The following is a 22,614-nucleotide window of genomic DNA, read 5'->3' on the forward strand; positions in this document are numbered from 1 at the left end:
AGAATTACATACCATGCGTTCAATGCGTACAATGCGTCCGATGATTGAAGAGTTGAAATTTCTCTTTGAAATCAAAAGCTCGAATAGTCTGCCGCAAACACAACAAAATCAACCCTTCCATCAACGCACGGATTGACGCATGGTGTGTAATTCAACCTTTCGTCCATCCATCTGTCTATCTTTTTATTGTTCACAAGAAACATTTCGCCATTTTTATACGATATTCTTGAAATTTCCTATACAGAGCATAGTTTCAATTAGGAAAAATGTTTATTCACGCACACGCGGAGAAGAAATATCATCACATAAAACATTGAAAGAAAATGTTTCGTTTTTCCAGTTTTCGTTCGGGCGAATAAACTTTTCCATAGTCTTCAGTATAGTTTTGACTGGGATAGATAACTCAATTTGGACCCTAAATGCAAATCGTATCATCTCTAATCCAACTGTGCGTCATCTCTTTCTATTACTTGTTCCCTAATCGTCCTTACACCCTAATTATAGCTCATCCTAGAGAGATTTCTAATTCATAATGCTGTCGGGGATCCTAAAACGTAAATGTTGCTCTTTTTATTACAATGGAAATTACCATAGAATAACAGGTTGGCTGATAAGACCCCGGTCTGACACATAGATGGCGTCGCTAGAATTAAATACATATTATTTTTATATAGCACCAACCTTCAAATGATTCGTGTCAAAATTTTTACGTCTGTAAGTCAATTAGTTTGTGAGATAGAGCGTCTTTTGTGAAGCAACTTTTGTTATTGTGAAAAAAAATGGAAAAAAGGGAATTTCGTGTTTTGATAAAATACTGTTTTCTGAAGGGAAAAAATACGGTGGAAGCAAAAACTTGGCTTGATAATGAGTTTCCGGACTCTGCCCCAGGGAAATCAACAATAATTGATTGGTATGCAAAATTCAAGCGTGGTGACGGTGAACGCAGTGGAAAACCGAAACAGGTGGTTACCGCGAAAACATCCAAAAAATGCACAAAATGATTTTGAATGACCGTAAAATGAAGTTGATCGAGATAGCAGAGGCCTTAAAGATATCCAAGGAACGTGTTGGTCATATCATTCATCAATATTTGGATATGCGGAAGCTCTGTGCAAAATGGGTGCCGCGCGAGCTCACATTTGACCAAAAACAACAACGTGTTGATGATTCTGAGCGGTGTTTGCAGCTGTTAACTCGTAATACACCCGAGTTTTTCCGTCGATATGTGACAATGGATGGAACATGGCTCCATCACTACACTCTCGAGTCCAATCGACAGTCGGCTGAGTGGACAGCGACCGGTGAACCGTCTCCGAAGCGTGGAAAGACTCAAAACTCCGCTGGCAAAGTAATGGCCTCTGTTTTTTGGGATGCGCATGGAATAATTTTTATCGATTATCTTGAGAAGGGAATAACCATCAACAGTGACTATTATATGGCGTAATTGGAGCGTATAAAGGTCGAAATCGCGGCAAAACGGCCCCATATGAAGAAGAAAAAAGTGTTGTTCCACCAAAACAACGCACCGTGCCACAGTTCATTGAGAACGATGGCAAAACTTCATGAATTGAGCTTCGAATTGCTTCCGCACCCACCGTATTCTCCAGATCTGGCCCCCACCGACTTTTTCTTGTTCTCAGACCTCAAAAGGATGCTCGCAGGGAAAAAATTTGGCTGCAATGAAGAGGTGATCGCCGAAACTGAGGCCTATTTTAAGGCAAAACCGAAGGAGTACTACCAAAATGGTATCAAAAAATTGGAAGGTCGTTATAATCGTTGTATCGCTCTTGAAGGGAACTATGTTGAATAATAAAAACGAATTTTGACAAAAAAAATGTGCTTTTCTTTGTTATGATTCGCCAGCCAAATTAATGTCGACTATTCAAATAACGGCGGAATTAATTGTTAAACGTTAGCGTAATTTTTTCCATGAGCATGATTTTGCAATTGCAATTTTTATTCACGAACCGATTTTATTTTTATTTATTGTCCCATTTAACAACTTTCACGAGGGATGCTTTATGTCTCACGTGATTCACTCACAAATCGCGAGTGCCAATGTAGTCAAGTATTCTCATTTTCAAATCCGGAATCCTGTGAACAACAAATATGGTACATTGATCGACTCTGGAGATGATTCTGGATCGGTCGCTATAAATTTCATTATAACATCAAAATTTGTAATAGGCACATTTGTTTGGATATCAAATTTATTTAAACCTTAACCACTATGTGGTTTAGGGTATAAATACCCAAAATTTATTTTTTAATTTTAAGAAATAGTCAAAAGTAATCAAAATTTACAACACATACTAGTGTATGTGTTGTAAATTTTGCCCCTTAACCCTCTAATGCCCAAGACCGCCTTTAGGCGGGCTTTCATTAATAAGGAGGGTTAGGTTAGGTTAGGTGGCAGCCCTCACTTAGACTATTCAGTCCATTGTGATACCACATTGGTGAACTTCTCTCTTATCACTGAGTGCTGCCCTATTCGATGTTAAGCTCAATGAGAAGAGACCTCCTTTTTATAGCCGAGTCCGAACGGCGTTCCACATTGCAGTGAAACCACTTACAGAAGCTTTGAAACCCTCAGAAATGTCACCAGCATTACTAAGGTCCACCGCTGGGAGCCACCGTGGTGCAATGGTTAGCATGCCCGCCTTGCATACACAAGGTCGTGGGTTCGATTCCTGCTACGACCGAACACCAAATAGTTTTTCAGCGGTGGACTATCCCACCTCAGTAATGCTGGTGACATTTCTGAGGGTTTCAAAGCTTCTCTAAGTGGTTTCACTGGAATGTGGAACGCCGTTCGGACTCGGCTATAAAAAGGAGGTCCCTTGTCATTGAGCTTAACATGGAATCGGGCAGCACTCAGTGATAAGAGAGAAGTTCACCACTGTGGTATCACAATGGACTGAATAGTCTAAGTGAGCTTGATACATCGGGCTGCCACATAACCTAACCTAACCTAACCTAAGGTCCACCGCTGAAAAACTTTTTGGTGTTCGGTCGAAGCAGGAATCGAACCCACGACCTTGTGTATGCAAGGCGGGCATGCTAACCATTGCACCACGGTGGCTCCCATTAATAAGGAAGCTTTTAGTAAACCACACCTTAAGACAACAAAAATGGGTAAAATAAAAAGAAAACTTAGGGCGTTTTCGATTCGCAAAAAATATGTTGCCTTGGTGTTACACTACTTTTTCCCTAATTGACATTTCGGCCAAATGATAGTGTAATTCTAAAGTTATTATTAATTTATAATATTGTGAGGTATAAAGTATCCAAAATCTATGACAGTGTCCTTGATATCTTGCAATCAATTTCGAGAATGTTGCACCTTTTTTCCCAATCGAAATCGCCATTAGTTGAAACTATTCAAGAGGCTTTGCAGCATATACTGGATTTTACCGTATAAATTTTTATACCCTCCACCATAGGATGGGGGTATATTAACTTTGTCATTCCGTTTGTAACACATCGAAATATTGCTCTAAGACCCCATAAAGTATATATATTCTGGGTCGTGGTGAAATTCTGAGTCGATCTAAGCATGTCCGTCCGTCCGTCCGTCTGTCCGTCTGTCCGGCTGTCCGTCCGTCTGTGGAAATCACGCTAACTTCCGAACGAAACAAGCTATCGACTTGAAACTTGGCACAAGTAGTTGTTATTGATGTAGGTCGGATGGTATTGAAAATCGGCCATATCGGACCACGTTTACGTATAGCCCCCATATAAACCGATCCCCAAATTTGGCTTGGGGAGCCTCCCGGAGCAGCAAAATTCATCCGATCCGGTTGAAATTTGGTACCTGATGTTAGTATACGGTCTCTAACAACCATGCAAAAATTGGTCCATATCGGTCCATAATTATATATAGCTCCCATATAAACCGATCCCCAGATTTGACCTCCGGAGCCTCTTGGAGGAGCAAAATTCATCCGATCCGGTTGAAATTTAGTACGTGGTCTTAGTATACGGTCTCTAATACCCATGCAAAAATTGGTCCATGTCGGTTCATAATTATATATAGCCCCCATATAAACCGATCCCCAGATTTGACCTCCGGAGCCTCTTGGAGGGGAAAAATTCATCCGATCCGGTTGAAATGTGGTACCTGATGTTAGTATACGGTCTCTAACAACCATGCAAAAATTGGTCCATATCGGTCCATAATTATATATAGCCCCCATATAAACCGATCCCCAGATTTGACTTCCGGAGCCTCTTGGAGGGGCAAAATTCTCCGATCCTGTTGAAATTTGGTACCTGATGTTAGTATACGGCCTCTAACAACCATGCAAAAATTAGTCCATATCGGTTCATAATTATATATAGCTCCCATATAAACCGATCCCCAGATTTAAACTCCGGAGCCTCTTGGAGGAGCAAAATTCATCCGATCCAATTGAAATTTAGTACGTGGTGTTAGTATATAGTCTCTAACAACCATGGAAAAATTGGTCCATATCGGTTCATAATTATATATAGCTCCCATATAAACCGATCCCCAGATTTGACCTCAGGAGCCTCTTGGAGGAGCGAAATTCATCCGATCCAGTTGAAATTTGGTACATGGTGTTTGGTACATGGTGTTTGGTACATGGTTTCTAACAACCATGCAAAAATTGGTCCATATCGGTCCATAATTATATATTGCAAAAGTCATCCGATGCGGTTGAAATTTGGTACATTTTGTCAATATATGGCCTCTAACAGCCATGTAAAAATTGGTCAATATCGGTCTTTAGTTATATATAGCCGATGACTTATTACACAAAAATTGGTCCATATCGCCAAAAATAATCTACCAAAACTTTATTTCCATAGAAAATTTTGTCAAATTTTATTACTATAGAAAGTTGTGTCAAAATTTCATTTCTATAGAAAGTTTTGTCAAACGTTTATTTCTATAGAAAATTTTGTCAAATTTTTATTTCTATAGAAAATTTTGTCAAAAAATTTTTTTTTGTCAAACTATATTATATACGTATTTAATCGGCCTTTTTTGTTTAATATATACCCCGTATGGGCTAACTTACAATTTAGAAGACAGTGTTAAAAAGTTTTACGATAACTTGCCATCGGCAAGTGTTATCGCAACCCAAGTAATTCGATTGATGACAGCCTTTAGTAGAAGTTCCTACGCAATCCATGGTGGAGGGTACATAAGATTCGGCCTGGCCGAACTTACGGCCGTATATACTTGTTCTTGTTTACTTTTCTTGCTTTCGTGTCGTTAACATTGAAAATTTAATCAGCTGGTAAAAAAAAAATTGGGACATTAGAGGGTTAAGGTAAGTACTATGTTCTCTTTTCGAGTTGAAATTTTCGCGGTTACTTTATTCAAACAGTTCAACATAAAGATAAAATTACATACCATGCATTCAATTCGTTAAATGCGTCCGATGATTGAAGAGTTGAAATTTCTCTTTGAAATCAAAAGCTCGAATAGTCTGCCACAAACAGAAAATATGAACCTTTCCATCAACGCACGGATTGACGCTTGGAGTGTAATTCAACCTTAAAGCAGACAAATTAACTCAATTGATGCGCAGTTGCTTGTTCCTATAGATTTCGGCTTGACTTAACGGGAATACGTTTGTTTTCATTTATAATTTTGATTATTTCAGGAAAAGTAATAACGAAAATAAAGTGATGTTCAACTCGAAAACCGAAAATAGTAAACACCTTTACCCCTATTTTCATAAAGCTCCGTTAGTGTTCCGTTAACTAACCAACTTTTAAACCGTATTATGGACGAAGCTGTCATCTTGCCTTTATATTCCATAGGCCAGTTGGGAACTTAACTGACGAAAAAGTTTCATTTAAAGTTAACCGGAGAGAAGATATTTGCAATTTACTTTCTGTTAACTGGCAGTTAAAGCCTAACGGAGCTACATGAAAATGGCGTTAGTGTGATTGTCGTCTTTCCGACCCCAAGCTACCTAAAACTTCCATACATACGCCTATCGCTCATTCTTTTCACTCGCCCCTCTTAGATCACGGTTGCCACAGTTGGTAGAATTCTACCAAAAATGGTAGATTTTTTATTGTTTGGTAGATTGGTAGAATTCTTGATGTTTTGGTAGATTTTGCAAATTATCTCTCTCAAACTAAGAGTTACTTCACAAATATTCTATAGAAATAAAACTTTGACATTTTATATAGAAATTAAATTTTGACAACATTTTCTATAGAAATAAAATTTTGACAAAATTTTCTATAAAAATAAAATTTTGGCAAAATTTTTTTATAAAAAGAAAATTTTGACAAAATTTTCTATTGAAAAAAATGTTGGCAAAATTTTCCTATAAAAATAAAATTTTGACAAAATTTTCTATAGAAATAAAATTTTGACAAAATTTTCTATAGAAATAAAATTTTGACAAAATTTTCTATAGAAATAAAATTTTGACAAAATTTTCTATAGTAATAAAATTTTTACAACATTTTCTATAATAACACAATTTTGGCAAAATTTTCTATAAAAAACATTTTCTATAATAACACAATTTTGGCAAAATTTTCTATAGAAATAAATTTTGTCAAAATTTTCTATGGAAATAACATTTGGCAAATTTTTCTATAGAAATAAAATTTTGACAAAATTTCCTATAGAAATAAAATGTTGACAAAATTTTCTATAGAAATAAAATTTTGAGAAAATTTTCTATTGAAAAAAAAATAGAGAAAAATTTTCTATAGAAATAAAACTTTGACAAATTTTTCCATAGAAAAAAATGTTGACAAAATTTTCTATTGAAAAAAGTTTTCTATAAAAATAAAACTTTGACAAACTTTTCTATAGAAAAAAATTTTTACAAAATTTTCTTTAGTAATAAAATTTTGACAACATTTTCTATAATAACACAATTTTGACAAAATGTTCTATAGAAATAAATTTTTCTATAAAAATAAAATTTTGAAAAAATTTTCTATAAAAATAAAATTTTGACAAAATATTTTATAGAAATAAAATTTTTACAAAATTTTCTAAAGAAATAAAATGTTGACAAAATTTTCTACAGAAATAAAATTTTGACAAAATATTTTATAGAAATAAAATTTTGACAAAATTTTTCTATAGAAATAAAATTTTTACAACATTTTCTATAGAAATACAATTTTGACAAAATTTTTCTATAGAAATAAAATTTTGACAAAATTTTCTATAGAAATAAAATTTTGACAAAATTTTCTATAGAAATAAATTTTTGACAAACTTCTATTGAAATAAAATTTTTACAACATTTTCTATAGAAATAAAATTTTGAGAAAATTTCCTATTACATAAAATTTTGAGAAAATTTTCTATTACATAAAATTATGGGAACATTTTCCATTGAAAAAAAATTGACAACATTTTTCTATAATAATAAAATTTTGACAAAATTTTCTATAGAAATAAAATATGACAAAATTTACTATAGAAATAAAATTTTGATAAAAACTTTCTATAGAAATACAATTTTGACAAAATTTTTCTATAGAAATAAAATTTTGACAAAATTTTCTATAAAAATAAAATTTTGACAAAATTTTTCTATGGAAATAAAATTTTGACAAAATTTTCTATAGAAATAAAATTTTGACAACATTTTCTATAGAAATAAAATTTTGACAACATTTTCTATAGAAATAAAATTTGGAGAACATTTTCTATTACATAAAATTTTGAGAAATTTTTCTATTACATAAAATTTTGAGAACATTTTCCATTGAAAAAAAAAATTGACATTTTTCTATAATAATAAAATTTTGACAAAATTTTCTATAGAAATAAAAATTTTGACAAAATTTTCTATAGTAATAAAATGTTGACAAAATTTTCTATAAAAATAAAATTTTACAAAATGTTCTATAGAAATAACATTTTGACAAAATTTTCTAAGATTTTTTAGAAGTTAACTTTGGGTTACCATTTTCTTCAAATTTTGTTGGATTATTTTTGGTTCGAGTGACCACTGTGTCTTGGTTTCCATTGACATTTTGGTCCACACTGATGTTACATGATTTATTATTAGCCTTCAACTCCCAAGAAATATTACATTTAAATGTTATTTCAATATGTAAGACAATTGCATTGACCAGAGGATCCAAATTCGTAAGATCCCGTTGGAATATATTCGTTCGATTGAAATATACATTTTTTAGTTGACAACAAATTATTCGTTTGAATTATAAAATTCAATTTATTTTTATTATGAATTGTGGTCACTTGAAATGAAAACATTCATATGCCTCTTGAAAGAAGAAGGCTTTATATTATCTTGAAAAACAAAAACTCTAAATGAAATAACATCTGAATCATCATTGTTTGGACCGTATAAATCAAAGAAAACCAAAAATAAAACAATTCCAGACAATCCGCAATATGATGGATGCATCACCAATAGATATTTATATTATTTATTATACTGTATGGTGGTAAGGACTTTGTATATTCATATATTAAAAAAAAATAGTAGAATACCATTATTGAGCATGAGTGGTTTTATAATTTAAAAGCGAATTCTTTGCAATAAAAACTATAATGAAAATGGAGGTACTGCTCCTCGAGAGAAATACGTTCACTGAGGTCAAACGGAAAAGTTGGCCATCCAGATTTACATGTGAAAGATAAATCTTTTAGTCCTATATCCGATGGTAACAACGAATATTGCAAAATGTTGTTGGCATTCCCATATGGCGAGACATTTCTGAGTCTATCTAGCGTTGTTCGTCCGCGTATTGAAATCGGACTAACGCTCCCATATAAACAGACCCCCAGATTTGACTTCCGGAGCCCCTTGGAGGAGCAAATTTCGTTCGGTCCGGCATATGTTCTCTAACAATCGTGTAGAGCAAATTTAATGCCGTTCATGAAATCGTAAACGCCCGTGGACGAAATCGTGAACATTCCGTTTTAATTTTTTGTAAACGTTTCCTTTTCATTTTGTTACCGTTCGTTCACGATTGTGCGACTTAAGTTTTTCTATTAGTGTTTAGGCTCCTTATAAACCGATCCCCAGAGTCGACTTCCGGATCCTCTCTAATCCAATCCGGTTGAAATTTGGTACGTTTTGCCAATGCCCTCCAACAGTCGTGCAAAATTTGTTCTATATCGGTCCATAATTATATCCCAGCAAAAAAGTTGGAAGTTCTTCTAAAGGCACAGCTATAAAAGCACTTCCAAACATGTCCTCCCAAAGATGTTGTTTGTTTAACTACACAGGAAATTCTTTTAATTCAATTTTTTAAAACTAACTTTTTTCATATTTTTAATGGGTAATTTACAATTTTTTTTATTTCAAATACGTTAAAAACAAGGTAACATAAGAATTAATAAAATGATGCAAATTATTTAAATTTTGTAAAAAAAAAAAACTGATAAATATATTCTAGAAAAATTGCGAATTTCCGAAAATATTATAGGTCAATCGTTTAAGGCAAGCGTTAGAATGCATAAAATCATAAAAATTATTTGTTTATCAAAATATCACAATTTTTTAAATTCACATCCAAATTACTGAATTCGGAATACACCATGAGAAGAGATGCAAATTCAGTGCAAGGGGTTTTTAAATGGTGGGCATCGGTCGTATGACAATGGTGGGCATCACATTTTTTTAAATTCACATCCAAATCACTGAATTCGGAACACACCATGAGAAGAGATGGAAATTCTGTGCAAAGGGTGTTTAAATGGTGGGCATCAGTCCTATGGCAAGCCCATGCTAAATTCATCGCTTCTGCGCCAATTTTGCACCACTTCCGGATCCGGAAAGAACATTTTCACAAATTTTTTGGCGACACTTTTTTATTTTGTTTGTTTTTTTTTTTTGTTTTTGAAGGAATAAAATCACCTCAAACACACTTCATGAGCAACAATGTTGTTTTGTTAATATTCCATATTTTTGTCGCAAAAATACTGTTTTCTCGTCATTTAGTTTCACTTCTTGTAATTCGATTGACTTTGAATACAGCTTCAACTTGAAAGAACCCAAGTTTAGGGTTTTGCTTCCAAAGTCGTGGAATTTTTACGCTGCTTGCGGAGGCAATTTGAGGCTGTGTCTGTTGAAAAGCTAAAGAGTTTTGTAGGTCTGAGCCTTCTCTTCCAGTATTTTCTTCAGTCATAATGTTTTTATGTTGGGGTCACCAAGTACGTGGTCCAAATAAAGCGCGCTATTTATCAAAATGTAAAATTATTTATTATAAAAAATTGATTTAAATAATTTGAAAAAGTAAAACTGAAGTCAAGAAATAATTTGACATAAAACACTAAACAAATTAGATTTAAAAAATGAAATTTAAAATCGAGTGTCGCCACAATATAATTTCTGAGAAAATAATATGGTTGCGACAAATGTCCAAAAGTTACATTATGCTCTTGAAACAGTATTTGTTGATCTTTGATTGATTGTTGATCTTTCTCCCCAAACATTTAAAAAAAAAAACATTCATTTTTTCTAGATTTTTTTTTTTCAAAATATCACAATTTTTTTAGGAACGTAAATAGATGAAATTCAAAATTAAATTAAATCTAATTTAAATTTAACAAAAAACATGTAATAATACGCTACAATAAAAATAATTCTATGTATTAATGTTTTAAATCAATTCAATACAAAAATATGTATATAAGTGAACATTTGGTTTATAAAATGGAAAAATAAACAAAACTAAAATTCAGTAAATATATACACGCAAAAAAATAATTCTTTCCTCCCAAACGAAATTTTAGACAAACAAAGTTCGTTTCTCATTTGCTTTTTGCTTTAAGGAAGTTTATTTGGAAGAAAAGTATATAATTTTTGTGATAAACGTTCTTTTCCAGGATGTAAAAACAATTTCATAATGATTAACTCAAAAAAACAATATTTTCTGGCTAATTGCATTTTCTCTCACATCTTTCTCACTACCACGAGGTTTTTTAGTTCTTAGCACCTTTTTCTGTAATACAAACAATGTAGAAGAAATTATTCGATTTTTTAAATTTTACCTTTCGCCTGGACGGAGAATCGAACCGCGGACCATGCAATTTGTAAGCCAACACACTATCCCCTGAGCTATGCAGCTATTATTGTCATCAATAGACAATTATCCATATAATTTATATTTATATAGCATAGCTTGCGGCGCCCACGGGCCGATTAAACAAACTTTATTTAACAGAAACATACATTTAGTTGGACACCGTGGAGCAGTGGTTGCTACGTCCGCCTTGCATACCAAGAGTCCTGGGTTCGATCCCTGCTTCGACCGAACACCAAAAAGTTTTTTTTTTTTACATATATTCCAGATATGTTCGGAAGATTGCGAAAAGGTGTTCAACATCACATACTACTATATAAATTTTTAATATGAAACTTTAAATTTGTTTTATAAAATATAAACAAAATCGACTGTGTTGTTGGTTCAAAAATATTTTGTTTTTTTTTTTTGTAACAAACGAATTTTTTTGGTGATAAAAGTTTAAAGAAAAACTTTTTCGGTACACTTTTCCAAACGTTTTTTTTTTCTTTGCGGGTACATTATTTGTCAAAAGAGTCCAAAATTTATTAAACTTCTGCAGTTCTATCTACAAATTGTTGGCAGTTGGCATTTAAAAGGGCTAGCGAAAGTAAGCGTACACGCTCACAAAAAATCGCTTCTGTAACATATACTCCCAAACATATTTTGCTTCAAGCATATACATTTTTGGGTATTGCCCAAACATTTATATGTTTGATCTCTTCCAATATATAATATGTTTGAAAGCATATTGGTCTAAACAATATATGTTTGGGTAGTCTAAGTTCCAAACATTTTGTATTTTTGCATCCAAATTCAATAATGTTGTCTTCCAAAAAACAATATGTTATTATGTGAACATATAATATGTTTGGAAGCATTTTGCACCCAAAAATATTATATGCTTAAAAAAAATTCTCCTAAACAATATTGTGCTCAAAATTTTATTTATTTATTTATATATTTACAATCATAATGAATTATGAAAATAAACAGGTAATATAGGTGCTAACAACATAGGTTTTCGACCTGAATGCTCAAAATTTTGTTTCTGCCCAATTGTATATTCCCCCACATCTTTCTCACTTCCACGAGATTTTTTAGTTCTTAGCACCTTTTTCTGTAATACAAACATTGTAGAAGAAATTATTCAATTGTATGATTTTTTTATTATAATTTTACCTTTTGCCGGACGGGGATTCGAACAGCGGACCACACAGTTTGTAAGGATCAAAGAAGTAGCTGATCAATTGCCCAAGGAAAAATAAAATGTTAATTTTGTAATAACAAGCAACAACCACCAACTTAATTCAATATCGCTCCCTGTTAAATAGCGCTCCAAGCTACTAAATACATATATGTTTATAGGCTATTTCTAAATTAATATATGTTTGCATCCAAGCATATTATATTTACAAACATTTTATGTCCCAAACATAATATGTTCTAACATATTAACATATATGTCCCAAACATGTTATGCTAGTTTATGAACATTATATGCTTGCACTCAAAAATATTGTGTTTAAAAATTTGTGTTCCAAACATATAATGTTTATAGCCAAACATATGAAAAACAGTCTTTTTCATCCATGTAGAAAGGCTTCTGGGGAGAGGGCTTAGCCGCCTCCAGAAACTACGTTAATGGTAGCGAACGTAATGCTAATGCATACATACTTACATTTAGGAACTCGAGTTGACCTTCCGCATCTTTTATTCTCGAAACTCATGCCAGGTTTTTGTTGGTTGATTATTGTTCCACGTTATAAGATTTAAAATATATTTATCCCCAAGAAATCCCTCCAAGTAAATGTGGAAAACCACCAACCACTGGCAACAGTTTCTTAAAACATGTTTGAGGTTATCCTATTCGTTCTGTCAGAGTAACACTAAAAAAAATACTATAATACCATTATAGAGCATTTAAATAAAATATGTTATATCACAATATCAGCTGTTTAAATAAAATTCCAATGCACACGCACCTCTCTAGCATGTATTAAAATTACAAGTTCAACCCAAAAACAAAAATCTGATGCAATAAGGCCAAGTTCTTTCAAATGACATTCGTACTTATCTGTAGACAACCAACCACCCACTACCATATGCGCAGACAAGTGTTTGCTAAATACATTTCATGTCAATCACGAAATTATTAAATGGCAATTAATATTAATACTTTTACACAACGAGAACCTAACTAAATCATTTTGTCAATATTTGGTTAAAATCCATAGTCCAATACTAGAGTCAAACGTATACTTTGTAATATATTCTCGATGAAATGCAAAAGTGCATAATAAACAAAATTGACAATTATAATCAAAAAATTGTAGATATAAACTACGTATAGTGAGTTATTGATTTGTAGGGGAATATATAATAATGTGTTTTAATAAAAACTTTATTTGTTTTGTTTCTTTAATATATGGCGATTACCAAAGGAAAAAAAATAGTAACTTTATATATATCTTTAGATTCATTTGCATTTTAATTAATTATCTAATACTGCAACATTGTTAATATAATACAGTTATTTATTGTATCGATAATATTATAAGATAACATATTGGATGACACTCATGGCCTAAGTTATCAATTAGAATCGCTTGTCACTGATTCCAGATAATAAAGAAGGTTGTGGATATAATCAGAAAGTATCCTAATATTTATTATCATACTAATATTTATTATCAGTATACAATACACTCGAAATAGTCTTAATTGAGTCCGATCCAGTAATCAAGTATAAAATTCTTATTCATAAGTGTAAGTACTTGTTGGTTTTGCTAATTTAGGGCGTAATAAATCAAGCGATGAATTTAACATGGGCTTGTCATAGGACGGAAGTCCAACATTTCAACAGCCGCTGCACTGACTTCTTAAGGTGTGATCCGAATGCAGTGTTTTGGATGTGAATTAAAAATATTGTGATATTTTGTCAAATAAATACTTTTTATAATTTCTTATTATTTTTAATGCATTCTAACGCTTGTCTGAAACGTTTGACCTCAAATGTTTTCAAAAATTCGCAATTTGTTCAAATTTTATTTGTCACTTCGTAGTTTCGTTCTCTTTTATTTCCTACGCTCTAAAATAGTATAAGTGAGCCTAAAATAGGGGCCAGAGAGTAGGAAATACAAGAGAACGAAACTGTGAAGTGAAACTGCGCCAGTAGGTGGCAGCAAAGATAATTGAGTATAACAAGATTAAGCATTGTGCTCTTATCAAGAGAAGACAAATGTCAAGGTGTAGAGGGCTATGAAAAAAAAAATTGTTTTATTTGTCAATTTTTTCCAAAGCAGCTCTGCCCAAGAATAAATTTGAACGGCAATATTCACATAAAACCATAATGAATATTTGCTTTAAAATACACATACGTTTTATTTTAATTTTCTACAATCGTTTTGGTACTGCTTTTGTGGGTTTTTATTCAGAAATTTATGAAAAACACAAATGTTATGATTTTTTCCGACGCAAACGGCAGTTCATTTGAGAGACACGTCGACGCAAACTTTATGATATTTTGTTGGCAGAGTCCTCTGGTGCTTCAGTTTTGCTATGACAAGACTGCATCTTCTTCTCAATTATCTTTGGTGGCAGTCATGAGCAGTGTTGCCAGTATTGGGGATTTTCCCCCAAATTGGTGATATTTTTAGTGAATGGGGACGAAATTTCTGAGTTGGGATTTGGTGGGGAATTTCCCTAAATTTTGGGGATTTTTTCGAGAAATCGGTTTAATCTATTGTAACAACATTTTATTTCTATACACAATTTTGTCAAAATTTTATTTCTATAGAAAATTTTGTCAAAATTGTATTTCTATAGAAAACTTTGTCAACATTTTATTTCTATAGAAAATTTAGTCAAAATTTTATTTCTATAGAAAATTTTGTTAAAATTTTATTTCTATAGAAAATTTTGTCAACATTTTATTTCTATAGAAATTTTTGTCAAAATTTTAGTTTTATAGAAAAGTTTGTCAAAATTTTAGTTTTATAGAAAATTTTGTCAAAATTTTATTTCTCAATCAAAAATTCTACTCATCTACAAAACAATACAAAATCTACAATTTCTGGTACAATTCTACCAACTTTGGCAACGTGTCTACCACCCAATTTTACTAATTGAATATTTAAAAGTAAATTTTGGCGTATAAATACAAGGTGGCCGAACTCAAATTTTCATAACTCCAGCATTTGGAGGACGATCACCAGTCTCTTGATGTTGTTGTTCGGGATCAGTTTATATGGGGGCTATATATAATTATGGACCGATGTAGACCAATTTTTGCATGGTTGTTAGATACCATATACTAACATCATGTACCAAATTTCAGCCGGATCGAATGAAATTTGCTTCTCTTAGGAGCTCCGCAAGCCAAAACTGGGGATAGGTTTATATGGGGGCTATATATAATTATGGACCGATGTGGACCAATTTTTGCATGCTTATTAGAGACCATATACTAACACCATGTACCAAATTTCAGCCGGATCGGATGAAATTTGCTTCTCTTAGAGGCTCCGCAAGCCAAATCGAGGGATCGGTTTATATGGGGGCTATATATAATTATGGACCGATGTGGACCAATTTTTGCATGGTTGTTAGATACCATATACTAACTCCATGTACCGAATTTCAGCCGGATCGGATGAAATTTGCTTCTCTTAGAGGATCCCCAAGCCAAATTTGGGGGTCCGTTTATATGGGGACTATATGTAAAAGTGGACCGATATAGCTCATTTGCAATACCATCCGACCTACATCAATAACAACTACTTGTGCCAAGTTTCAAGTCGATAGCTTGTTTCGTTCGGAAGTTAGCGTGACTTCAACAGACTAGGGTTTCCATATGGATAATTTTCAAAAGAGAACTTTCGCTTTTAAAAAAGAGAACATTTTAACTAAAAAAGAGTTTACAATAAAAAATTCTTTATTAAATAATGAATAATTTTATTGATGTCAAAATTAAAATAATAATAGTTTCTAATGATAGAAACAACGAAATAAATATATAATAAAACAATAAAAAACAAAAGAATCACATTTTCTTAAAAAATAAAGAAAATAAATTCCAAAATACGCTGTCAAAAATATAACACACATGTTTCTATGATCTCGCCCACAATTGACGACGACAACGTATTGGCGTATTTACGTCGTACGTTCAATTACATCTATTTCTAATTTTAACGCCGTACGTCGAAACGTCGCAATTGTGTTCCGGCCTTTAATTTGTCAACAGATTTAACGCAGTAAACAATTAGTGGCGAACAATTGTGACGAATTCCTACTAAATAAATAAAATTCCATCAATCTAAGATTTTTATTTTTTTAAATAGAGTACATAAAGAGCACTGTTGGACATAAAAATACGGCATCAAAAAAAGAGAGTGAACAAAAAGATACGAACACAAAAAGAGAACATGTTCTCTTTAAAAGAGATGTAATGGACAGTCTACAACAGACGGACGGACGGACGGACGGACATGCTCAGATCGACTCAGAATTTCAGCACGACCCAGAATATATATATACTTTATGGGGTCTTAGAGCAATATTTTGATGTGTTACAAACGGAATGACAAAGTTAATATACCCCCATCCTATGGTGGAGGGTATAAAAACAAATAAATAAAGTTAATTTTGTGTTTTTATACCCTCCACCATAGGATGGGGGTATATTAACTTTGTCATTCCGTTTGTAACACATCGAAATATTGCTCTAAGACCCCATAAAGTATATATATTCTGGGTCGTGGTGAAATTCTGAGTCGATCTAAGCATGTCCGTCCGTCTGTCCGTCTGTCCGTCCGTCTGTGGAAATCACGCTAACTTCCGAACGAAACAAGCTATCGACTTGAAACTTGGCACAAGTAGTTGTTATTGATGTAGGTCGGATGGTATTGAAAATCGGCCATATCGGACCACGTTTACGTATAGCCCCCATATAAACCGATCCCCAAATTTGGCTTGGGGAGCCTCCCGGAGCAGCAAAATTCATCCGATCCGGTTGAAATTTGGTACCTGATGTTAGTATACGGTCTCTAACAACCATGCAAAAATTGGTCCATATCGGTCCATAATTATATATAGCTCCCATATAAACCGATCCCCAGATTTGACCTCCGGAGCCTCTTGGAGGAGCAAAATTCATCCGATCCGGTTGAAATTTAGTACGTGGTCTTAGTATACGGTCTCTAACACCCATGCAAAAATTGGTCCATGTCGGTTCATAATTATATATAGCCCCCATATAAATCGATGCCCAGATTTGACCTCCGGAGCCTCTTGGAGGGGAAAAATTCATCCGATCCGGTTGAAATGTGGTACCTGATGTTAGTATACGGTCTCTAACAACCATGCAAAAATTGGTCCATATCGGTCCATAATTATATATAGCCCCCATATAAACCGATCCCCAGATTTGACTTCCGGAGCCTCTTGGAGGGGCAAAATTCTCCGATCCTGTTGAAATTTGGTACCTGATGTTAGTATACGGCCTCTAACAACCATGCAAAAATTAGTCCATATCGGTTCATAATTATATATAGCTCCCATATAAACCGATCCCCAGATTTAAACTCCGGAGCCTCTTGGAGGAGCAAAATTCATCCGATCCAATTGAAATTTAGTACGTGGTGTTAGTATATAGTCTCTAACAACCATGGAAAAATTGGTCCATATCGGTTCATAATTATATATAGCTCCCATATAAACCGATCCCCAGATTTGACCTCAGGAGCCTCTTGGAGGAGCGAAATTCATCCGATCCAGTTGAAATTTGGTACATGGTGTTTGGTACATGGTGTTTGGTACATGGTTTCTAACAACCATGCAAAAATTGGTCCATATCGGTCCATAATTATATATTGCAAAAGTCATCCGATGCGGTTGAAATTTGGTACATTTTGTCAATATATGGCCTCTAACAGCCATGTAAAAATTGGTCAATATCGGTCTTTAGTTATATATAGCCGATGACTTATTACACAAAAATTGGTCCATATCGCCAAAAATAATCTACCAAAACTTTATTTCCATAGAAAATTTTGTCAAATTTTATTACTATAGAAAGTTGTGTCAAAATTTCATTTCTATAGAAAGTTTTGTCAAACGTTTATTTCTATAGAAAATTTTGTCAAGTTTTTATTTCTATAGAAAATTTTGTCAAAAAATTTTTTTTTGTCAAACTATATTATATACGTATTTAATCGGCCTTTTTTGTTTAATATATACCCCGTATGGGCTAACTTACAATTTAGAAGACAGTGTTAAAAAGTTTTACGATAACTTGCCATCGGCAAGTGTTATCGCAACCCAAGTAATTCGATTGATGACAGCCTTTAGTAGAAGTTCCTACGCAATCCATGGTGGAGGGTACATAAGATTCGGCCTGGCCGAACTTACGGCCGTATATACTTGTTTTTTTCTCAAGTGGCGTCCTTTTTTCGACGATGAAAAAATTTTTTCATAAAGATCAAACATTTTAGTTGTGACCATGTTCTTTTAACTGGAAGAAAAACATTTTTGACATTTTTGAATACCATAACATTTTAGATTACGACCATTGTATTTTGATTCAAACAAAATTCTTTTTATCAATATAATAACATTTTAGATGAGGACAATTTTTATTTTCGTAGAACCATGTTCACTGAGCCAACATGGTTGCAGGTGAAAATGTTACATGGTCGCCGCAAAAATAGCTCCTATTATATTATTTTGCTCTTCGAATATGATTGTGACAATCATGTTTCTTCTCTGCGTGTAACATGGAATCGGGCAGCACTCAGTGATAAGAGAGAAGTTCACCAATGTGGTATCACTATGGACTGAATAGTCTAAGTGAGCCTGATACATCGGGCTGCCACCTAACCACAAGTAAAATGTCTGTGGTTCGTCCGTGTGTGACATATAGATTTTCATTCATGATATACGAGTACAACTTTTCCGAGAATATTTAACCATAAGTTTCTATCACAAATATCATGTATGATGGTTCATGAAATATCCCTCGCATGTACATCAATAATCTGTTCGAATATCTAATGTTGACTTTCCTTCATAAAATATTGAACATTTTCAAATGTTTTGTTTTTTTATTATTATTATTATAATAAATCACAGTACTTGAATGATTATATTCACATATATATTCTATTTATTTGTATAGTCTGTATTTGTTTAATATTATTACATTTTTCTATTACGTGTGCAATTTCTGAGATGGGATAACAAAATTATATTTAAAGTTTTTTTTGTAATATGGAAGCAATCAATACCACTAAGTAGAAATGTCAATAAGTCTAATTTTTATTTGGCAAAATGTATTCAACGTCTAGCTGGCTATTAATCAAATTAATGATAACGTTTTATACAAATGGGCACATGTATGTATGTCTAACCAACGGATATTGATATCTGTAGGAAGCATATGTGTAACGATAGTAATAATAAAACATGTGATAGATAATGTAATAAATATTATCGTTTGGCATTGCTGGCATATAGCGATCTTCTAAATTATTATCGTCAGACAATGAGATATATAAAATTGGGGGGTTTAAAGGTTAAACGATAGACGGGAAACGTTTTTTTTATATTCCATTCCAAACCAAAAATTTGATGTTTATTTTACAGAAACCACCTATGTCGCAAATTAACATTTTTCAATACACTCAAAAGAAAATGAAACAAAACAGGAATGAAACTGATGATGATTTTAAGAATGTTTAACAAAAACAAGCATACATTTTTCAACAGATTCAAGAAAATTTAATAGACACTACCAATAATTTATTTAAGGGAAAAATAAATCCGCATATGAATATTTGTTTCAGCGCCTTCTATATATGGAAAAATTAGTTCTAAACGAAGACAATATTTGTTTTTGCGATATATAATCTCGACTGACATACAACTAAGCCAGCTTTCGGCCCGTTATGCGCTGTAACTTCATTCTATCATACACTTCTTTTATTCCAAAAACTCTGTGTCCCTAACGAGTTCTGGGCCGAATCACCTCTTCACCGATATGGTAAACTCTTTGCCTAGCCAAGGTAGGACAGTGACAAAGGTAGTGTTCCAAGGTCTCATCATCAGGGAATGAAGCCGCCGACCATTTTTTGCCAGTCGCCGCCGCCGCCGAATATGTCGACTCATCTCGGCTCAAATTTAACCGCCAATGAATCAAAAATATCGATTTAAATCAGAAAAAAAAATTATTATAATTGTCTTATTTTTACCAAAATTTTCAACACAACCAATCATTTTCAAGCTGCTAAAGGATGGTTAAAATTTCAAGGGCCGATGTTGATTTTGAATAAAACACAAACTATTTAGGAAATTATTGTAATTTTATTTTATTATGATATATTGGTATTACTCAATTATGTATGGAACAAAATATCGGCCAAATGGGCGCCGCGACCTCGGTGGCACACCTTCATCCGATGGTCCAAATTTTCGATGACGCTGAGGTATAATGGAGGTTCTATGTCGTTAATGTGCCGAATTATCTCATCCTTTAGCTCTTGAATTGTTGGTGGCTTATCGACGTACACCTTTTCTTTCAAATAACCCCAAAGACAAAAGTCCAACGGTGTCAAATCACATGATCTTGGCGGCCAATTGACATCGCCATTACGTGAGATAACACGGCCATTGAATTTGTTGCACAAAAGAGCCATTGTTTCGTTAGCTGTGTGGCAACTGGCACCGTCCTGCTGATGCCACATATCGTCCACATCCATATCTTCCAATTCGGGCCATAAAAAGTTCGTTATCATCTCACGATAGCGAACACCATTCACAGTAACTGCCTGACCGGCCTCATTTTGGAAAAAATACGGCCCGATGATTCCGCCAGCCCATAAACCGCACCAAACAGTCACTGTTTGTGGGTGCATTGGTTTTTCGACAATCACTCTTGGATTCTCATTCGCCCAAATGCGGCAATTCTGTTTATTGACGAATCCACTGAGGTGAAAATGTGTCTCATCACTGAAGATGATTTTCTTCGAAAATTGATCATCCACTGTTGCCATTTCTTGGAACCATTTAACACGTTGTTGGATTGTGTATCTCTCCATGATTCAAATTGAGTAAGTCTGAAATAGAGAAATGTCAAATAAAATTCGGAAAAAAACTTGGCGTTTAGGTGTGGTTCACATTCAACATCGGCCATTACAATTTAACCACCCTTTTTAATAATTTTGCAAAAATTTTGCTCAGAAAATTTTAATGAAAAGTAAATTTGTTTGTAAGATTGGTTGTACAACTAATCTCACTACCATTCGATTAACTTCAAATTGATTTTATAATGGATAATTGTCCGCCGCCGAATGGACAAATTTATATCGACTTAGCTGTCAAGCCGCCGCCGCCGGAGCCAAAAAAAATGGGTCGGCTTCATTCTCTGCTCATCATCCTCAAAATACGCCCTATATGCACCATCCTCTTCTGCTGATGTGCTCTCAATTAATCTGGGTGTCCGGTCATTATTCCCACGGTCCTTCTGACTATTGTCTTAATCTCCTTAAGTAATTCTCCAGTTTTGAGCTTGCCTGAGTCCCTTACTTAATTTGATAGTCCCTATTTATTTTTTTTTGTTTTACTCAAACTAAATAGGTTTTAGTATAATAAACTCGATTATACTGACATAGCAAACAATGTTTGCTATTTCAGCAAACAATGACTGTTTTCCCTTCTTCAGCATCGATTTTAAAAAATAGCATTTACAGTTTCAGTAAACAATAACTACTTTCCTTTGAAGCTTCTTCTTTGTATTTTAGCAGACTTTTCTACTATATCTACTAACAAATTTCTTCGGGCGTACATCAATGTAGGAGTTATTTTTGAACAAAATAAAAAGAAATAGGAAGCTTGTAACAAATATAACAATTTCCCATCAATATCGATAAATTTCAACTTAGACTGTTTCTTTAGAAAACCACTAACATTTCCAACAAAATTTAGTTTAAAAATATATCATATTATATAAAATATTTCAAACTTACTTTTTACGTCTCATTATTCTGTATAAAACTTTGCACTTCCGTTTCTGCTTCGATGACAATTTTGTACAATTGGAATTCGTTTTGTCTCTAACTAATTTGTAGTGCGACCTTAGAGACTGGATTAAATCTTTTAAAAATATTTTCACCACATTTACTCAGTATGTCTTTCATATATATATATATTTTTTTTTACTTATATATCAGTAAACTTTTTTGTCGCATTTAAAACATTTCCTCATTGTTATTGATATTCTGTGATATTTGTGTCGTTTTGACTAAAATATATAAATTCTTTGTGTTTAAATATTAACGAAAAATAAAGAAAAAAACACAGCAATAGCATATGAAATAAAATGATTGTCATCATGAAAAGTTTTCTCCCAAATTAAATGGACAATTACCAGAACTTTGTTATCTACTAAAATATTATGATTTCGAAGAAAATGCCTCCAACGAAAAGCCAACGATATTTTTTATATTCGATTTAACTTTATTCTAGTTCTTGAAAATTTTTTGATTTTAGATTTTAGTAAAATTTTTCTTATTTTAAATATTTTTTGCTTATTTTAATGATGTGGACTAGTATTGAGAA

At 33.0% G+C, this 22,614-nt stretch overlaps 1 protein-coding gene across 3 annotated transcripts in view; it reads right to left on the minus strand.

Annotated features, from left to right (window-relative positions):
* Mekk1 (mitogen-activated protein kinase kinase kinase 4) overlaps nucleotides 1-22,614 on the minus strand; it is a 67,418-nt gene that overhangs the window by 17,913 nt on the left and 26,891 nt on the right. For 2 of the 3 annotated variants that reach the window (XM_075292888.1, XM_075292890.1), the window contains exon 2: nucleotides 22,023-22,297. The exons of the other annotated variant lie outside the window; for it this stretch is intronic. In XM_075292888.1, the coding sequence (XP_075149003.1) occupies nucleotides 22,023-22,036 (14 nt within the window). In that variant the 5' untranslated portion in view covers nucleotides 22,037-22,297. The remainder of the gene's footprint in view (nucleotides 1-22,022; nucleotides 22,298-22,614) is intronic. 3 annotated transcript variants of the gene reach the window in all.

The sequence above is a fragment of the Haematobia irritans genome, chromosome 1 (assembly GCF_050003625.1).
Source record: "Haematobia irritans isolate KBUSLIRL chromosome 1, ASM5000362v1, whole genome shotgun sequence".
NCBI classification, from domain to species: domain Eukaryota; kingdom Metazoa; phylum Arthropoda; class Insecta; order Diptera; family Muscidae; genus Haematobia; species Haematobia irritans.